This window comes from Larus michahellis, chromosome 2 (genome assembly GCF_964199755.1).
Source record: "Larus michahellis chromosome 2, bLarMic1.1, whole genome shotgun sequence".
NCBI lineage: Eukaryota > Metazoa > Chordata > Aves > Charadriiformes > Laridae > Larus > Larus michahellis.
This window is the reverse complement of record NC_133897.1, coordinates 133,266,819-133,287,474: the sequence shown is the minus strand read 5'-3', so window position 1 is coordinate 133,287,474 and position 20,656 is coordinate 133,266,819. Positions and strand designations below refer to the sequence as shown.

At 40.3% G+C, this 20,656-nt stretch overlaps 1 protein-coding gene across 3 annotated transcripts in view; it reads left to right on the top strand.

Moving 5' to 3' along the window:
* The window catches only part of NCOA2 (nuclear receptor coactivator 2), a 194,462-nt gene that overhangs the window by 156,286 nt on the left and 17,520 nt on the right, over positions 1-20,656 (top strand). For all 3 annotated transcript variants that reach the window (XM_074577248.1, XM_074577247.1, XM_074577249.1), the window contains 6 exons: positions 8,661-8,871; positions 11,920-12,129; positions 14,160-14,375; positions 15,034-15,163; positions 18,159-18,324; positions 20,281-20,559. In XM_074577248.1, the coding sequence (XP_074433349.1) occupies positions 8,661-8,871; positions 11,920-12,129; positions 14,160-14,375; positions 15,034-15,163; positions 18,159-18,324; positions 20,281-20,559 (1,212 nt within the window). The remainder of the gene's footprint in view (positions 1-8,660; positions 8,872-11,919; positions 12,130-14,159; positions 14,376-15,033; positions 15,164-18,158; positions 18,325-20,280; positions 20,560-20,656) is intronic.

Below are 20,656 nucleotides of genomic sequence, written 5' to 3'. Positions count from 1 at the left end.
CCCCAGCGTAGCAACTACACTTCTCCCATGTAAAGCAGGTTCATGCTCGAGGACAGAAGTAGTTTGAAAGGACTGATACCAGCTTTTTTTTTTACTGGTCTTTTGTGCTATACTTGATCTGCAAATGTAAATTTCTGTGCCAGCTGGGGGCACAGAATTGTTGTTGTTTGGGGCTTTTTACTTAAAAATGTTTTATATTCAACCCCAAGTTCCCATGGATGATTAATTGTTCAGTGCAGAGATCGTGTCTCCCTGTGCAAGGTTATCTGCATGGAACTTTGCATTCAGAATTTCGCGTTCAGAATTTCTTTGCATTCTGTGCAAGGCTGCTTGTTGCTCTGCTGCCCGACATACTAATAAACTGTATGTCGTTAGGACCTATGCTAAAAAGTGTTAACTCGCTGGCTTTCATGCGGAATTCACTTTCAAGAAGCACCAGGTTCACATCACCCAGAATGCTCTAGTTCTCAGAGCTTTGCAAGAAAAAGGGAGGCAGCAAAAGCAATTTGCTACTTCAGTATTACCGTTTATTTTATTTATAAAATGGGTAATTACAATATCAATTTTAGCATAAGGCATTTTCTGGGGAGTTTACAACTAGGTGGAGTTAATGATCCTTAGCTTTGTCCTACACTATCAACTCTCCCAGCTGGTCATTAATCCCTAGGCAGTGCCCTGTGCATGAAGCCTTAGTTTGTAAATCATGATCAGATCATACACTCCGTGAACGTTCGTGACTCTCTCATTCACAGCCATAGCCTTCACTGTTAAAACAGTGCGTTTGAGCTTGCTTGGTTTTGTGAATCTATTGTATTTTTATTATTGTGTGTATATAAAGACATAATTTTTTTATATCTTCTATATTGTATATTAAGGCTGAGGAGGGATAGACAACATTTTCTTAGCCCTAAGTCACAGCATTGGATTATTTTTTTTTTTTTCACCTTGCCCTTTCGGCAGTCTCTTACTAGTAGACAGTTCTTTCAACAGTGGTTATAACCACAGAACATAGAGGCCAAACGTGCCACTACAGTGTGGATGCAGCATTGTTAAAATCTCAGTTATCCAGGCGTCTCCTAAGGTTACTTCACCACTTCTGTTTCAACAGGATTTGACAGCTATTGCCATTATGTAGGAGTAATTGTGGTTTTTCAATCCTTCCCATGCTTTAGGGGGAAACTGAGCCAAATTACACTAATTTCTACAGGGATTTATCCTCAAGCCTGGATGTTAGTTTAGTTCTGAATACAGCTGCTATTTTGTAGTGCCTGTAGAGGGAGGGCTTAGATTCTCTGTCAGCACTTATGCTTTGTTAGGCTAGCAAAACTCAAATATCAAGAAATTCACAGCTAGACTGGCAAGAATAAACTATTTTTAAAATATCTAATAGATTCCAATTACTAGCTCAGGAATCCTACACGTTGAAGTTAATACTGGATTGAAGGCAGAGATCCTTCAGTCCTAGTATTTGATACTGGACAAGGTAGAATTTGGTAATCACAAAAAAAATTACGTCTGTCTAAGTAGATCAAAATCATAGCCTTCAGATGGCTTATTCCCCAAGAATTAAATTTCTAAAAGAATTAAAATTCCCTCTTTGACAATCTCTGTGGAGTAGAGAAGAAACAAAGCTTGTGAACCCATTCACATAGAGCAGGTTTTGTTCCTTCTAGAAGTTAGCTGTCTAGTCGAAGGTAGTCATACGAGCTCCTTTTATCATTGATGGAAAAATATAAAAATACTCCAGGATTTGGTTTATCTTATCCTAATGTGTGTCTAAAATAGGGAGCTGCTCTCTAGTGATGTTCCCATTGACCGATGGTAGCCTAGATGGCTAGTTTAAATTAGCTGCATTACGTTTTCATGAGGAAAGGTAGGCAAGTTGCCTCTCACCCTAAATGTGAATGTGTAACTATAAGACTAACTTTAAAGAAAGAGACTTCAGTGTCTACAAGCATTGGCAACCTCAAGCATTTTAAAATCAGGTCCCCAGTATTATGAACTTTGTAAAGTGAATAGCCTATTCATTTTTTATTTTTAGGCTTCATGTTTCTGAGGTCAGGGAAGGGATTTGAGAGGGTTGGAGTATGGACTATGGATGTGTAATTGCCTTTTCTTAAAATTTGAAGACGGGGATTATCTCCCAGGAGAGAGGGAACTGGAGGGACAGGAAGGGCCAGGAGTTGGGGCTGTTCAGAAAACCACAAAGCGACGCAGGAGTCGTGATAAAGTGGTAAGAGCTCAAGCGCTTGGGCTTCCTCAGCGTCGAGGTAAGGAGAAGGCAGTCCCACAGCTGTGATGGAAGGCTGCTGGATAATGACAGAAGGGCTTTTGTTGCTCCCATTGGTTGTAAATAGAGTTTTAAAACCTACTTAAAATGCAGTGAGACCTGGAGCTGAATAAACAGGAGAAGTCCAGCGTGGAGTAGGAGAGGAAATGGTGGGGAATATAAAATAATGTAAGCGTTTATCTAGCTGAAGGCCAGGCCTTTAAACAAATAACCACTTTACCCCAATTATAAAATCACTGAAAATATTTAGCATCAAAAACTCTTCAGCTTTGGAAGACGGTCTCCCACAGGAAGTGCTCATTGCCTAAATTTAGATCAAAGCTGGAACTATTTAGTACAAGACTAGAACACAGATTCTTGTGCTAAATTCTTCCATCCTCCTGCGTCCTTCCCCCCCCCCTTCTTCCTCCCGTATGTAAAAATTAGCCGTGTGCTTGTGTTACCTATTTTGCAGGTTTATTTAAAACTTCTCCTCCCTGAGGAATGCTGTATTTTTAAGTAATTAGTCACTGGAGTGTGCAGTTTCTCTGGAAACTGCAGCAGGGCGGCAGTGGGATGGCCTCTGCAAGGGGGATCGGGGCGTTGGGAGGCAGCAGAGCCATTACGTTTTCTCCTTTTACTTTTGGTGTGACTTTCTGAGCAGGAAATGCTTTGAAGTGTACCACTGCGCTAAAAATAGCAGTCTTCTAGGTAGTGTGTTTAAACATACACTTCTGCAGAGAGCAGCAACTGACAGGAAGCCTTTCTCAAATAGCAGAGAATATTTCCAGTGCTGCCGTACCTTTTTTCCCTTCCTTGGTGGGATGATGGTTATCAAGCTCTATCAGGCTGATTGCTATTCCAGTTAAGGCAGCTGTGGGGGAAGAGGATGAAAGAGAGACCTGCTGGGGAGGCTCAGCGGAGCTTTTCCTACAGCACCAACGGTAGTAGGACTGTTGGTATCAAGCACCACGAGTGCTTGTGTCGTTCTCACTATTAAAAAGGGAAGGCAGTGGAAACACGAGTCCTGATTTGCCACAGATTTGTTTTATAGGGCATCCTTTGGCAGTAAGCCTACGTTTGCCTGCTGGCCCACCAGCGACTGTGGAGCTGCCATGATGGAACTTCATCCCGCACCTTCCTTCCCTCTGCCCCACTGCTTCTGCTGTCTCTCAAAAAACGCCTCATGCTTTGTGCTGCTGGTCGGGAGCAGCCCGTGTAGTGGTCAGCAGATGGTCAAATCTGACAAGGACCAGCTAACAGCTTGGGGGAAGGAGAGTGAAAGTGTAGGATTACGTCAGAGAAACGTCATGGCCTGACAATGTCAGGTATTGCCTTGCTAAAGAAACGTTTTATTTAGCTGTATTGTTTTGCATTCCAAACTCTTCTGTAAAATTGGATACGGATTATTATATTCATATTACAGGTGAAGAAACCAAGATGTAGAAATTTGAAGTAGCTTATTCTCTGAGAAAGTACTTGGCATAGTGTGGAATTAAAAGCTTTATCTCCTCTTTTTTAGCCAGTAGACCATATAGACAGCCTGTTTGTCTGATAGGGACTTTGCAAGGCCACAGTCTCCACCAGTGCTGTTCCACAAATCATCTTAAGGGTGTACCTTTTTGTCCTAAAACTCAGAAGCTGTTCTGGTGTTCCTCACACACTTTATCAACTCTGCTGTCCTCTTGCTTGATGTGGAAACCAGTATCTTCCCAATACTAAAATATTTTCTTTACACGTGCCTCTCATCTTCCAAAAACCTGTTTCTTGATGTCCAGAATCCATTAAATTAATGAAGGACGTTGGTTTCTTCTTGAAATTCTATCAAAACCTTAGAATGGGGATTCGATTTTCTGAATGTCTTTCAATTAGAGTTCTGTTTCCAGAAATTAGTAGTAGATTAGCTTGATAACAGGATTTCTAGCCAATTGTATGTTTATTCCAGTTACCAGGGAGAAAAAGACTATCTTGATGCCACTTCTGATTTACTTTTTCCTGCTTTTTACAATCCTTCAATTTATGGCCAGTCAGGAGCAGGGATTTGGTTTTGTTTACTTCTTATGGCCAAATGTTTTGCCTGTGCTACAGAGGTAGCTAATGAGCAGACTTGGGGTTTGCACAAGGCAGGTATAGTTTCAAGTTGTGTCCCCACCAAAAGACATCCTGTTGTAAGGAAAAAGTCCTAGATGCCTCTGTCATACGTGGTCGGAAATGAAATGTATACAGGTGTGAAGTTTGGAATACGGGGTCTCAGTGCAAGCCATGGGCATTGCCCTGTGGTGTAAAAGAGATCTCCAGAGAGTTTGGGATCTTATCCAGTCCTTTACAATCCATGGAAGCTAGACTTTGACATAATCAACTTCTGTAAACCAAACTTCATGTTGAGGTGTAACTGCCTTTCAGTAGAGCTGAAAAGATTCTGCAATCAATTAACACTTTTATCTGCCTTTCTCTACATAACAGTGATAAGTACTTCAAAAGTAGATGACTTTTTCAGAGGCAAAAATATTTCTAAGCACAATTTGTCGTATGTTTTCTGGCACTTAGTGTCCAAGCTCTGTGGAGATTGTTGTAATTGCATTGCTTAAAGATAGTGAAAATATGTTAACAAGAACTTTCTTGTGATGCTTAGCACTTTATCAGGCAGATTTTTTTTTAATTCATGACAAATAATTGTTTTACAGGGAGGTTAGGGTGTGCCTTCTATTTACATAAACTTCAATTTAGACCATTAACAAAATAAATACAGAATATAAATATAAGAAAAAGCCCATGAAACTAACTGAGTAAATATTTTAATGCTAGTTTCTGTGCATATGGTGCCATTTGAGGGTAGGTCTGGAAAGACTTAGGCTCGCATCACAGCTCGGTGTTAATTCTAAATCTATCTTGGAGCTTTTGCAACCGTTGAGAACCCTCATCTCATCAAAAAAAAAAGATTAAATGTTTTATATTGATTATGTTAAGCAAAAAAAGAGGAAGGTTATATATTTGTGTTATTATAATACATCTGTTATATTTGGCCTTTCTTTGCCACTTCCTGAGAGGAATTAAAAGCATCTTGGGGAGTGCAGTTTTCTGACACATTTGGATCAATATGTTCTTCTCTGGCTTTGGTTTGGGTTTGGTTTGGGTTTTTTTACATCTGATTTTAAACAAAGAATTGCAGTAGCCAGAATGTTAAAAAAAGGGGGTGGGGGAGGGAAGACACAAAGTCCCACACAAAACCAAGCAAAAAAAACCCTGCAACATATAAAACTTCCCTTCACTGTTGTCTCAAATATGTTTAATGAAGGCCATATGTCTTTAATTCCCCCAAAGAGTACTGAATCATCCTTCTATAATTTATGATACCCTACATCAGCCTCCTCTACTGGCTCTTGCAGTCTTCTTGTACCAGATCTCCCGGTGCTCAAAATGTGGCTCCTGTAGAAATCGCTTACAACTCTCTCTCAGAGCACCTTTTTGGATCTGCTTCTCACCTGCCCGCACAATGATTTAGGTTTCTTGTAATCACATTTGATTCCTCCTGGCTCTACCTTTTCTGTCGGTGTGCTGTGTCCACCCAACTGCGTGTTAAGTGCCTGGAAGGCAGCGAGTCAGCAGGGGGATTTGTCAAGAGCAGGGAATGTGGGAGCAACCCGTTTTCCTTCTGCAAGAGGGCAAGTGGGCTTTTTGGCATAAGAGAAGCAACATAGGCCATGTGTCTTTGTTTGAGTAAGGCTCTTTGGCCTTCTTACGCATGGCATTCTCGTAAGCAGATCAGAGATGCATGGTCAAGACGAAACTGCTGTGGGTGGGTATGAAGCTGTTTGGAAAGCCTTACACATAAAGTAGTTATTTAAGGATTCACTGTCAAAGTGGAGGTGCTGTAGGAGTCTGTGCCAGCATCTAGAGCTGCTCGGTGTTTTAGTTAACCTTAATGACCCGGCAAGAGAATTGAGCTTATGCTGGATAAAGTGGCGTGTGGCGCTTGGATGTCTGCGGTACACTGGAGGACAGAATTCAAATTCAGCTGCAACCAGGAGTCATGGAGGAAAAATCTTAGGAGAACATTCAGGATGAACAAATGCTGTTTGTTCTAATTAGTCAAGTTTAATGTCAGAGATTTTAAAACAAAAAAAAAAAAAGGAGCGGACAACGGACAACTAGCTAGATAGGACTTTTTCAGAGCTGTGTCTAGGGATCGTAGTTAGCACAAGATGAGTGACAGACAGTAATGTCATGGAATTAAAAAAAATCACAGGCTTTTCTGGAATATGCCATCAGAGCATACTATGCATCAAGTAAATTTTCTGCTTTACTCAGCAGTTGTAAGGCTTCATCATAAGTCCTGTTCTGGACATGGCACTTCAGCAAAAGTGTGGATCAACTGAGCAGAATCAACAACAGGAGCAACAAGAGTAATGAGAGGTCTAGAAAACGTGTTATATGCTGAAGGAAATTCAACAAGTTGAGATTGCCTAATGCCTTTAGCTTAAGACCCCAAAAAGCATATGTTTTCAAATACAGAAAAGGTTAGAAAAAGAAAGGGGAGCACAATTTGTTCTCCAGATTCAAAATACAACAGGAAGGAAGGGTCTAAATTTCAGTGACGGAGATTTTGCGTCGACACTGAGGAAAAAAACCCCAAGAGTAAGGATGGCAGAGTGCTGAAACCAATTCCCCAGGGAAACTGTGAGTTTTCTGTCACTGGATGACTTTAGCAAGAGGCTATATGAACTTCTGTAGGGAATGGCCTACACGGATTTTGCCTCGAGGCTTTAAGTTTCTTCCAGTCCTCTGATTCTGTCATTTCCTACCATTTTGCCAGTAACACCAGCCTCCAGATCACCCACATGCTGGTTTTTAACCGAGTAAAATCCTTCCCCTTTTGCACCATATATTCCAATATGTAAGACTAGGAGGTGATGTGGAAGGAGTAAAGAGTAATACCGTGTTTATCTGCAACCAGTCATCCAAAAAAGGTATGTAGAGATGTAACCTCGAGGCATCTTAGCTACCTTTGAATAAAATAGCTGGGCTTCCCAGCTCCCAATCCTAGGAGCGGGTTAGCTGTGGCAGCAGAAGTTTAGTACAGACTGACGTGCACTGCTTCCTAGCTAGGCTGAGAGCGCCTCGGTAGGTAGTTAAAAGCCATCTCAGGTATTTCTACATTATCCGGTGATCTGCAGCATAAGCTTGCTCAATAAATAACAAGTTCACAATGTGGCGGTAGGACAAAAAAGAACAGGAAGAATTGTATTTCAGTTTTGTGCATGTTCGTGGTGGTATTTCTCGGTTCCCCATCCTTCACGGCTGGCTGCTCACTCTCTGCCTCTCTTGCGTCATTGCACATTTCCTAATGAAGGCGCTGATTTTGAGTAGGTTTTCTTTATAAATGCTGTCATGAAATGTTTCCCGTGCACCTTGGTGGTAACTGAAACTGGACTGCCTGTTGGTAATTATTAGCCGAAAGAGTTTTACCCTGTCTAAAAGCTTAGGACTGGAGCATATACTTGTAATAATTTCCAAATTTCAGACAGAAAAAGATTTTACTTCTGAGGGTTTATAGGCAGAGAAGCTGACCAAAAAAAAATACTGGTGAAAATCAACACTTTTAAGAAAAACATGCGGGTCAGTTAGTAGAGGATGAACTTAATTTTTTTCACATCTTTATTTCATGATGATTTTCTACTGAATTGAATGTAACTAGATTTCTCTTTTTTTTCTTACCGTAGAGAAGTTATTTTCAGTGATTTGGGAACTTGTGAGCAAAATAATTTCCTAAATCTAGTAACTAGTTGACAGGTTTTAATTTATAGAACTTCATTGAAATCTATATTTCTTGCCAGTGAACTTCTATAGAGTTAATCAGTGTTAAGGTTTTGAATGTAACAAATAAAACGCATATGGGGAATTGTTTTAGCCATGAAGCAACTTTTCCGTTGTATGCTTTTAATCAAGTCATAAAGAGACTAGAAATATGACTCTGCTGAAAGGAATATAGGTTATACCTATATCAGCCCCCATCTTCATCACTGTGGGATCTCTTCCCCTGCCAAATTATCCCTGCTGTCTGCACCAATCACAGAGTTCACAGGGAGAATCTCCCCTTTGCCCGACGTACGGATCCTGTGGATTTGTATGTCCCGATGCCAGGGTTTTGAAGGGATGCCAGTGCCACATTGGGCTCCCCCAGTGCGAGGCAGAGGGGCCCTGGGGAGCCTGCACAGTCCCCTTTCAGCAACTTTGTGAGCTTCCTCCACATCAGGCTTCTTGCAGGAAGCATCCGAAGCCGGTGCGGGCGTAACGGTTGGGGGCTGCCTGGCTCGGCACGAGCAGGACGCCGACAGCAGGCGAGCGGCGACCTGTACTGTGGGTTTGTGTTTGGTTTTTTTTTCTATTGCAGCCAGGCAGTGAATTGGACAACTTGGAGGAGATTCTGGATGACCTGCAGAACAGCCAGTTACCGCAGCTTTTCCCAGAAAGCCGCCCAGGCGCGCCAGCGGGTTCGGTCGACAAGCAAGCCATCATCAATGACCTCATGCAGCTCACCAGTGACAGCAGCCCTGGCGCGGCTGTGGCCACCCAGAAACCAGCAATGAGGATTTCACAGAGCAGTGAGTCCGCCTTTCCGCGCGCGTTGTTGGCAGAGCTTGCGAACCCCCAAAGCAGCGGCGGCAGTGGTGGTGGTGGTACCCCTGGGTCGCCGGGGAGGAACTGGGCAGCTCCTGGTCCTGCTCTGGTCTTGTGTGATGACATAGCGCCATCTGCGGTCGCCCCGTTTTGAAACAGATGTGGCGGTTCTGTCTAATTTCACTCAGCGCCCTGGAAGTCCCTGCCCTCTGAGGAGTTTTAAGGGGTACCCTCAAAATAAACGAAACGTCCCCTGCTGGGGTTATAGGTGATGCTGCTGTTGGCATCCATGGCTTTGGGATGGAGAAGCACGCGCATGTTGTTGTGATGCAGATCGCTTCTTTCCAGCAGCTCGTTCAGTAAAAAGGACGAGAGAGGTTTTTCTAGGCGTGAAGGAGAGTCGTCTTCTAAAACCACAAGATTAATAGAAAGACCTATGATTAAGAGGAATGGCCAAGTTTAATTTGAAATTGTGGCTTTTAATTGAGTCACTTCCAGCTGACAGTGTTCCTTAACTTTATTAATTAACTCACAAATCAGCGTTGAAATGTTGGTCTACCACCATAGAATAATGGAAAGTGAGCAAGACAGCAGTCCTTGCTCTCATATCCTCCCAGATATCAGCTACGAATGTTGAAGAAAATAGCATAAAAAGCTACTGCTTCATTTTTTTCTCCTGTTGGCTAAGATGGCAACGTCTGTTTACTTCCTTAAATGTCCATTGGTGGTTTTTTTTTATAAACCGTAGGGCTTAGATAATGTTTTTAGCCATTCTAATGATATTAAAATAACACCATGCCACTTTTACATGAACTCAAATTATTACGTATAAATGCTTAAATAAATATTAATATTAATAATATTGATGTTTAAATGCCTATTAAAACCACTACAGATCCTTAAGTTATCATTTTTTATCAATGCTGCTCATAGAAAGGTGCTTGGATTTAACGTACTCATTTTTGTAAGTATGGGGGTACTCACAGCAGCAGCACATAAGTCAGAAGGAAATCTCTGTGCATCTGAAATCTTCAGCATATCCTTTCTGAAGCAAGGTCTGTTGGTTCCTTCCACTAGAGCCTTTTAGCTTTCCAGGGTTAACCTGGCTTTAAATCTGCTTTCAAAGCTACTGGCAGTACAGTAACAGTATGATTGTAAATGAGAGCATCCTGGTGATTAGCAGCAGTTCTGTAAAAGCAGCGTCCTGTTTCCCATGTAAATTAAAACCCTAAAACTTTTGCCCCCAGCTCAGTCTTGTGTCTGTGCCTGATTCCCCTAGGGAACTTCTGCCTTGTTCTCAGGAGAAGCGCACACAGGTAACAAGTGCACAGAAATAGTGTGTGGCTTCTCATATGCTCACAGAAAACCAATGGAGAATGAATGTCAAATCACAGACAATTTCAAAAGAGGTTTGGGGTTTTTTTAATATTTTTTTCCTGAAGAAATAACCAGCTTTCATTTTACAGGTTTTATGTGAAAACACATAAAATATTGTTATCTGTTAAATATATATATATATATATATATATAAATAAAAGACTTGAAAGCTGGTAGATTTGTCAAATTGCTAGAGTTTGTTGCGTGGGGGACAGGGAGGCTCCTTCAGTCCCATCCTGACCAAGAGCAGAACGTGTGATTCGAGCACCATCACATCTCATCAGCTGTGTTGCTATTTTGTGCTGCATTTACAGCTTTCCTTTTTGTAGGATCAGTGAGTGCTGGCAAAGCTACTCCTATAACAACTTATTCACCTGTGTGATTCTTCAGACTTCTGGGGCAAACTGCTCTGGAACTGTCACTGAAGTTTGGTTTTGGTTCAATCCATAGACTTTATGATGCCCCTAAGCTTGGGAAGGTCATTTTATTAATTATTAAGTGACTATTATTAAGGTCACTTACTTATGAAGAAGAAATAATCTTACTTAATAAGAAGAAAAGTCAGAGACCTTTGTAATAAGATGTTTCTGTTAATAAACTTCATCTAAGTTCTCAAATTCAAAAGTATCACTACTTTGATCTAAAATAAGGAAGAAATTCTTTAACTTCTTTGTAATTTGGTGAATATAAAAATGCAGAAGTCACTTTAAGGATGCTGTTATATCAGAGACTCTCCTAGAGGAAGCTATACAGAAGTATCGCAAATAATAATTTCAGAAAAATGGTTAATTTATTTGTATGTATTTTACTGGTATGATTGGAAATGGAATCACAGGCACAAGGTCAGTGTTTGATTCATGTCTGAGAAATAGTTGTGCACACAGGAGATGCTTTCATGCACTGGAACCAGCTGAGCCAGATGTTTGCTCACTTTTCTGAGACAGTCTGCAGTTTCCTTTGTAGAGGCTGATTTTAAGAGCACAAAACACCTCAAGAGAAGAAGATAATTATATAAAGGTGACAGTAACCATCAAACGTGGTTCTGTTTACCAGAATATTATGGTGGCACAGCTCTAATTCTGGACTGCTTATTTGTTGTTGCTGAATCATGGAAGTACTTATTTTTATTAATGACAGAAAAATGTAAAAAAACAAAATTGAGGGAGATGTTGAAATGGTGCTACAGGAGCTGATATAGCCTCATTCTGTCCTTAATTTTGGTAACTTCTTCAGGGGCACAGCTTATGCTGGAAAACTTTCAAAACTGAGGTAATTCTTAACAATCTGCCTCAGGATGACATCTGCATGCAATTACAGTCCTACTAGGTATAAGATTAATTGGCAGTAGTATGCACATCACATAGTGGTATATTTTGCTGTAGTGGCTCTTCTGTCAGTTAAATTGCATCATTTAAAGTTTTAAAAATATAAGTCATATCTGTTTTAGTGTCAGAATGTTCCATTTTGAAATTTACATAAAAATGTCAAGAAGGGATGTTTCTCAGACAGATAGGGAGTGGGTAAATTATGCAGCATTAAATAGCTCAGCCCAAGAGCTTAAAGTGTGTTTGGGTTCTTCTTTTTTTTTTTTTTTTTCAACAAGTAAAGTTTCCATTCTTGTAACTTTGCTTTTTTTCTTTGCTCCTCCTGTCTAGCTTTTAATAACCCACGAGCAGGGCAACTGGGCAGGTTATTACCAAACCAGAATTTACCACTTGACATCACGCTGCAGAACCCAACAGGTGCAGGAACTTTCCCACCCATAAGAACGAGTAGCCCCTATTCGGTGATACCTCAGCCGGGACTGATGGGCAGGAATGAAGGGATGATCGGAAATCAAGGAACTTTAGGCAACAGTAGCACAGGTAAGATGACTTTCCTTTTTTTATTTAATATACTTGAGGAACAGCCTATAGCATGTGTAACTTAATGTTGGAGTTATTACAAGTGCAGGTTATTATAAGTACTTTCCAAATAGTCTGGAAAAAATCATGTTTCATGGGCTGTTACGTATTGGCATATTTATTTTGAATTTGTTTCTGCATATTTTTAGTTCTGCTCTTTATGCACTGCTTTTCACCTACCTGAAAACTTCTAGATGAACACAGTGTATTGGCAATTAGAGTCTGTTCACATATACGTTCCAGATTCACCTGAGGCTCAGATGTGAGATGTGTTACAATCCTGGGTAACAATCTTTTCTGCTTCAGAAAAGAAATACATTAACCGCTTGTCTCAAAGCATCTTTCTAACAAAATAGTGGGCAATACTGTTGCCCTCATGATATGTATCTCGGCAGACCTTGGTTTTGCCTTTAGTTATCCTTTATTTATTGTCCTTAGTTCTCATTTTAAATTAAAGAAATGGCTAGTGTATTCATAATTTTCTGAAACATAAACATTTTGAGAACCATCAGATGTTGTGGTGGTATTACCTCTTGTCATGGATTATGCCTGAACTGTGGTGCACTGATTTCTTCATGTTGCCATAATATTGTACAAAGACACATACTACAGGGGGGGTTCGCAAGAAAAGTCTGGCTGATTGACTTACTTCAACTAGTACATGGTCTGAGACTGTCCAAGTGTGCAACAACTGCTAAGAACTCTGAGCGAGTAAATAAATGGGTATTGTAAGTCCTTTCAAAATGAACTGTGAAAATTTTATGTTTAGTTTGCAACAGTATTAAAAAAGACATGCTGCCAGACACTGAAATATGCTATTTAAGCAGTTTAGAGGTCAACTTGTAGTCTTTCAAGTGTCCTATTACTTTCATGTTCTGTATACATATTAGAGGATGTTGTTCATCTTATGTATACAAGTTAGAGTATTATCTGTGTTCCTGCCATTTGCTCTAGCACACTACATATTTCAGCTGATAGAATATGTACACAAATAGAACAAACCTGAGGATGTAACACCGAAGCAAATTTTGTACAGCAGCTGAAACAATGACCCTCTTCAGAGGGTTTTTCTCCTTGGTTATATATCAACAAATAATTGAACTGACGAGTAATAATTATTTGTGTGGCTTTTAGTATTCATTTGAGGATGTTGCAAAATGCAACTGGAGAGACCACTAGTCCAATCTGAAATCAGTGTTTTATCTGCTCTTGACTGTATAAAATTGAAACATATAAATGCTGTGAATGCGTATCTTTGGGTTTGGGGGGTTTTTGTGTTGGGGTTTGGTTGGGTTTTTTTGGCTACTGTCAGAACGTAGTACTCTATATATTCCAAGTGTAAATAAACTGTACCAGTTGTTTACAGTAGATGTAGGAGGACTTCCCCTAAAATAACGGTAATGAACTTCAGCATCTATCGGAAAGTTCCTGTGAGTAATTTCCCTGCACCGTATATTGGTTTGAGATTGTCTGGGTGAGCCTTGAAGCTAAGAAGGCTCTCGGTTCCAAATTAAAGGAGATATGTTTGCAGAATGCGGATTTAAATGCAGTCCTCCTCATTTTGTAAGCGTGTGTAGCGATAACATGTTGTTACTCAAGTCTTCATTCTCACTTAGCGCTTGGAAAGTAAAGCACTGACACACACATCAGCAAACGTGATTCATTTCCTGAGGAAGGAAGTTAGGGCTATCCACACACCCTCGGCACCTGTCGCAGACTACATGTGGGAACGCTTACTCTGAACAGCGTTTCGGAAATGATAAAAGGATCTTCCTCATGTAAAATGTATAATAATCTCCAGCCCCTTGACTAAGCAGCGTAAGGCATCATTCTGTAGCTTTGCACATCTGGACAGACAGTTGTGGTACAGTGTGCTCTGAGTGAAACTACTGCATTTTCGTCGCTAAAAAACGCAACTCATCAGGCATTTGTAATGCCGAAGCTGTTCTGAAGCATGTGTCAGCACCTAAGTCTGTTTGGTTTTTGTGCAGGAATGATCGGTGGCAATGCCCCTCGGCCTGCCATGACATCTGGAGACTGGGGAAGCCAGGCTCCTGCTGTGAGGGTGACCTGCGCCCCCACAGCTAGTGCCATGAACCGGCCGGTGCAAGCGGGCATGATCCGCAACCCCACGGCCAGCATCCCCTTGAGACCCAGCAACCAGCCTGGCCCAAGGCAGATGCTTCCATCTCAGGTCATGAATATGGGTAAGTCAGGGCGCCTGTGAAGTCGTGCTTTGTGGCATGCGTTGGATTGTTGAAAGATGAAGCAGAAAAAAAAAGAAAAAAAAAAAAAAAAAAGACTCACTTCAATTATAGATTTGATGCGAACCATATTCCGCAGTGAAAAGTTTCCTTTGGAAGCGGGAAGGAGGGTGTGGAAAACACTAACTTTCAACGCATATATTGAAATGAACAATTCCTGCTACTCTGTCGCTCCACAGTGGTGCGGCCAAAGAAAAAGGATAGGAAGATGCTCTTGTTTATTAAAGACTGGGCAGTTTTTTAAGAGGAAATGCTGGGAACCTTATCATGGTTCTTGGTCACTTTTAAAGCAAATACATTAGGATATTTACTCTATATGCTGTCCTTTTCTTATGCTTATCTTACTAACTTTTTGAATCTCTGATGTCATATCTGCTGTTTTATGGTTTTGAACCGCTTTCAGAGTTCTCATGTTGTTTTCTCAAATTTTAAAAGCAGTTTTTAACCAAAAAAATCACGACGCTTTTAAGTGTAACGTTACTGAAGTCTTAATGATTTTGTTTGCTTTTACCGTAAATAGATAATGAGTAGTCAATGAAAAGAAGTAACAGGAAAGTAGATGTTTTTCACAAAAGTTACGTGGTTATTTTTCCTTTATTAGGGCCATCCGAGTTGGAGATGAACATAGGAGGACCTCAGTATAGCCAACAACAGGCACCTCCAAATCAGACTGCACCGTGGCCAGACAGCATCTTGCCTATAGATCAGGCAACTTTTGGTAATCAAAACAGGTGAGTCTTACTGTTGCATCAAAACCTGGAGACATTTTACAGGCCTGTGTTTTATACACCTCATGGAAACAAAGTTCTACATCAAATATTCACCAAATATACATCAATTTAATGCTTGTGGTATTTTATGCTCCTGAAATTTATGCATGTTCCAGTAATACTTATAAATGCTCTCTTTGCCATTTAATGTGTTGGAAGCATTGGAAGTTCTGTGTCACAGTGAACGCTGCCAGTGCTTTGGGTAATTGCATCGTTTTCACCTCTCGAGCATTAACATGGGCATGATTCTGTCTGGGTTTGCTGGTTTTAACTGTTAACAATTATACTTAACACTAAATGTGGGAAAATGCTAGAGCCTTTGTAATTATAGCTGTCTTTTTCTGCAACGAGGTACTGTTTTAAGTAGTGCAGGACATCGTTAATTTCTGTTTTGTTTGGGGTTTTTTAATTGACCTAAATTCCGTAAAAGCGAGGAAGGAAAGATGGAAGTCAAACAGACCTGCCTCTTCCCTAAAGTTAGCTCCTTCTCTGGTATCCAGAACCAACGGTCGATCACAAGCTATTAACTCATATGTAATATAGTAACTTTTTTCATCATTAAGACTTTTTAAGAATGCCATAAATATGAAAAGCAATTTACACTTTTTTTAAAAAAGGCACGTCTTCTCCAAAAAGTTTGTTGCTTAAATTAGAGAAACTAGACATATTTACGGATTGAATAAGTGATACAAAATGGACAGATAAAGGATAAATGTTGAAATATTTTGAATTGCATGAGTTGGGATATTTTTCAGAAGTAAATGGGAGGAGTGCTGAAAAGATAATGAGAGGAAGCAGTTGAAAAAAAGTGTGTTTGAAGAAAGAATAATCTTCTGACTACATTCTCTTAATTTTCATTATGAAAGGATGTCCAAAAATATTATCTGTAAATTTAAGTGTGGCATTTTCTCCGTTACTTTCCTAACTTTTTTATGCTTTTCAAGATGTTTCCTGGTGCTAATTCCCCTCCAGTTAGGGTGCCCATATGCCAAAAGCACTGTTTGCACAACTTAATTTTTCATTTAAAAAAATGACACCGTAAAATAAAATACAGAGCCATGTTTGATGAGCAAGCCAGGCAGATATTTCTTCCATTTTGTTACCTTTGCGTTTCTCATAATTTCCTTGTAGCTGAAGATGGTGAAAAAATTCCCATTGCAGTGCATCTGAAAGTAATCACATTTCAGTCATTTACACCCAAACAGAAATGGTGAATTGTTTGGTGCTGCCATTTCTTATTTTATTAATCCCTGGGATTTGTATTTTTATAATGTCATTATCATAGTGAGTATTACATTTTTAGAGAAAAGAATAACATTATCATTGTGTTATAGAAACAAAATGGGGAAAAAAACAAAGTAATTGTCATTCTTTAGTATAGAGAATTAGACAAATGTTTTAAACTTTTTCGTACCATATGTATTCATGCCCATTTACAATTTTAGTGAGGTTTTTTGGCTAGCCCTATTGATTATTTTTGCAGATGATAGATCCCTTCTTATAAGATATCTTTGAAGTTTGCAAGTAATTTGATTCAAAGAATTTTTTTTTCTGCTCTTCCCTTTTACTGATTTGTAATTCCATTTGTGAGGGTTATAGAAACTTGCCTATATATGAGATTAATACTTTGCGGTGTTTTAAAGGTACGTCATATATATATCCTTATTTTTGTTTTTTGCAGTCCGAGAGCTAATTAAAAAGAATATGTTTTTGTTAGTTTTCCTGCTTGCCATCCTTTGGGGTTTTAGGTGTATAGCCTGACGATGCAGCTCTCTCCTTCTGCTTAGCTCTGACATAGAGATTAGACTTCCATGGCAACCATATATCTCATTATGGAAACTAAATATACAAACATGTTTCTTTGTTTTTCCAAACAGACATGTAAAAAGGGTGCACGTACGGTGCTGTTACCTCCCTCCATGTATGACGGATTTTGTTACCTCTGAGTAATTATCTGGGATGAGATTCTGCCACGATGTGTATATAGTAGCTGCCCTTGCTTGCAGAATGCTTTGCTCTTTATATTTTCTGTTGTAGTCTTGCGCATGAGGTAGGGCTTGTGTGTGAACTGCAAAACAAAAATATGTCATTTGGCTGCAGATAAGGTGTTATTTCAGATTTAGTTTGTTTCTCAGCAAGTTTCGTCCTTTGGGTTTGGAATAAACCTTTATTCTGCCTTTGTAACTGTGAGCGTGCTTTGCATACAAATTCAGGGGTGAGGTAGGCAGGATTTATAGAGTCAGCACACTCTGCCTGACAGTATCCAAATTCTTGCTGACACCCTTCTGAGGCACATAACCAAGTGCATAAACTGGTACCCAAGTGTGCAATTCTGTCAGACAGGTTGAGCTGATGCAGTGTTTTGCTGCAAACAAAAGGAGAGTGTCCTTTTCTCTCTGCTCCCTCATGCTTCTGGCCAGCTCTTCCAGATGTTCAGTTTGCGCGAGTTCAGACAATCCTTGGACCCCTTTGTGACCTCTTACGCTTGCTTAGTCTGATAGAAAACCAGTTAAGAAGAGTGTCTATGGAAATGAGTTCTTCTACTTGTGTGTGTGTATATATATATGTAGTATAGTTAATCTAACATCTGAAATTCAAAGTTACAATTAGTTTTTAAAAAAATTATTTAACCTCCTGTGTTCAGTGACTGTATTCTATACTGACTTCTCTATTCTGTTGACCCTGTGCATGAAATTGGCACTTGGGCATACCTTTGGTGTGCTCGCTTACTTGCCGGATACACCGTGCTTGTAGGGTCTTGACAGGCATTAATCACGCTATTTAGTTATTTCTTTGGGTAGCATAACTTTCACCCAGAATAGTTTTCTAAACAAAATTGGCAGCGATTAAAATAATTTCTGTCTCCACTTGTTAATTCCATTTGAGTACTAATCCTCTGATATTCTTTCTTGTTTTTCAGCAGCTGTTTACTAACGCTGGGTTCATGTTTTCACAGGCAACCGTTTGGCAGCTCACCAGATGATCTCTTGTGTAATCATCCTTCATCAGAGTCACCAAGCGACGAGGGTGCTCTCCTGGATCAGCTTTACATGGCATTAAGGAATTTTGATGGTTTAGAAGAAATCGACAGGGCTCTCGGAATACCAGAACTAGTTAGCCAGGTATACCAGACATTGCATTGCATGTATTAGGTATTGCGTTTAAAGGATATGTTGTCAAGGTGGTAAAATGTGTGTTGAAGAAGGGGATTATAAAACACTTCTTGCAAGCTAGGATGGAGTTACATATTTTGGTGGGAGTCCATCTAACGGCTCAGTGTCGCCTGAAAAGCCTCCTTCAGCCCCAGGTTTAGTCTTCCTTCCTCTCCCCTGCCACCCTCACCGAGCTCTACTTCTTCTGACCTGTGCTCAGCCACTTCGCTTCATGCAACTAACCTCACCAAAGCCAAAAAATTAGCAGGCTTCTGCTTATCTGGTGGTCAGAGGAACAACTGTGTGGGGGAAAGGCAAGATCACAGCCAGCGACAGGGTATAGGAAAGAAGCAAAAAAGAATACGAAGACGTAGGAGCAGAGGAGCAAGATCAAGACCTTTGTGTCATGGGGGCAGCAAGCTTTTGGATGAGCAAACCTGTAACGTGTAATTTCACTTGTAGTTTTTCCCTCAGTTGATTAATGTATGTTAAGGGACGACTTTCACCTGAAGCAGATGATTTCATTCCAAGCACTTAAAACTGTAATTTTATTTTATTTTTTTAATTACAAACATGCTTCCTAGACTTTGCAGCATGAAATTGTTCTGTTCTTTTCCATCCGTTTTTTTCCCCGAGTTATTTTTTTTTTGGCTTCCAGTTGGTTCTCATCCATTTCAGCCTTATGTGGTGCAAAAAAAGTTGGTAAAAATGAAAAAAAAAATTGGGGAAAAGTTAGTTCTTGATGTTTGTGGCATCAAAACTGTATTTTCAAAAACAACTGTACATTTCTCGATAATGATGTAATATTCTTAGAGGAGCCTAGAATACCCATTTCATTTCCCAGCACTCATCAGCATCCTGAGCATAACTTCTGAACTAACTCTGCGTTTTAAATACAAAAGAGAACAAACGAAATCCTGTTTTGAACCTGAGAAAACTATCTCCAAGCCTGTTTAGTACAACGCAGAACTCAGTGAGGTGTTAAGGTGGAGATACAATTTATTGGTGAACTTCAGTTTTGCAGTGTGAAACTTCCATGCAATATTACATAGCTTTTGGAATACCACCACCAAAAAATAGGAATAGTGTGTTTTTTCAAACTAAGTGGTACATATATTTCTATTTAATTAATATCTCAATGGAAACAGTTAAAGAGTTTTGCAGATAAGGGAACTGTCGCATCTCAGAACATGTTTTCTAAAATACCCATCAAACATTTTATAGGAGCTTAAAGTCTTTCTTTCATGAGGCACTGAAATTTAGATTAACTTGATTTCCAAGGTCAGTGTGGAATAAGCTATAAAATTATTCTGGCTAGAGCAAATATTAGGGGAGTATCTAGAATGGCGTTTAGAATTGTGTTAGCTTTTTTATGCTAATGGATAATCAGTTTGTGTGAAAGTGCCCTGAAAGAATTAGGCAGTCTGTTCACATTAGCTGCTGTAATAGTTTCAGGCATCTTTATTTGAAGTCATTATTTTGTTGGAAGATACTGATAAAAATATACTTTCTTATCCTTATTCATTTGTAACGTCTTTGAATTTATCTCGGATTCAATGGCAAAAATATGCTGGCATCACTTCATTTACAGATTTTGATAGAGCATTTATCATTTCAGGTTTTTATTCGTTAGCAGGATAATACAATGGCTATGTTAAGAACACGACAAAGACTGTGGGTCTTTGTTTTAAAATAAAAAGAAAAGAGAGGAGGAATTCATCTCCATTAATATGTTTTGACACTCAAAAATGCAGTTCTCTTTGGTTTTAAGTTTTACATGCAAGTAGAGAAAATGTCTGTAATTTTCTGTTTACAAACATTCACATCCTGGAAGTTTGGTTTTGCAGGGTGGCTGTATTAGTCTCGTACAATCCTGTGAAAAGCCGCGTCCCGCCAACTGTTCCTGTTGTTCGCATTTCTCTGCAGAGCCAAGCTGTCGACCCAGAGACCTTCCCCAGCCAGGAGTCCGGCATCCTGATGGAGCAGAAGGCGCCGGTGTTCTCCCAGCAGTACGCGGCGCAGGCTCAGATGGCGCAGGGCAGCTACGCGCCCATGCAGGACCCCAGCTTCCACCCCATGGGGCAGCGCCCGGGCTACGCAGCCCTTCGCATGCAGCCCCGGCCCGGCCTGCGGCCCGCCGGCATCGTGCAGAACCAGCCGAACCAGCTGCGGCTCCAGCTGCAGCACAGGCTCCAGGCACAGCAGGTACGTCCCCTTCCGTGCCCGGCTGCACGCTGGCGCAGGCGCACGCACACATACTGTCAGCTTGCTCCAAACAGACCGGGTCTGAAGGGCGTACTCT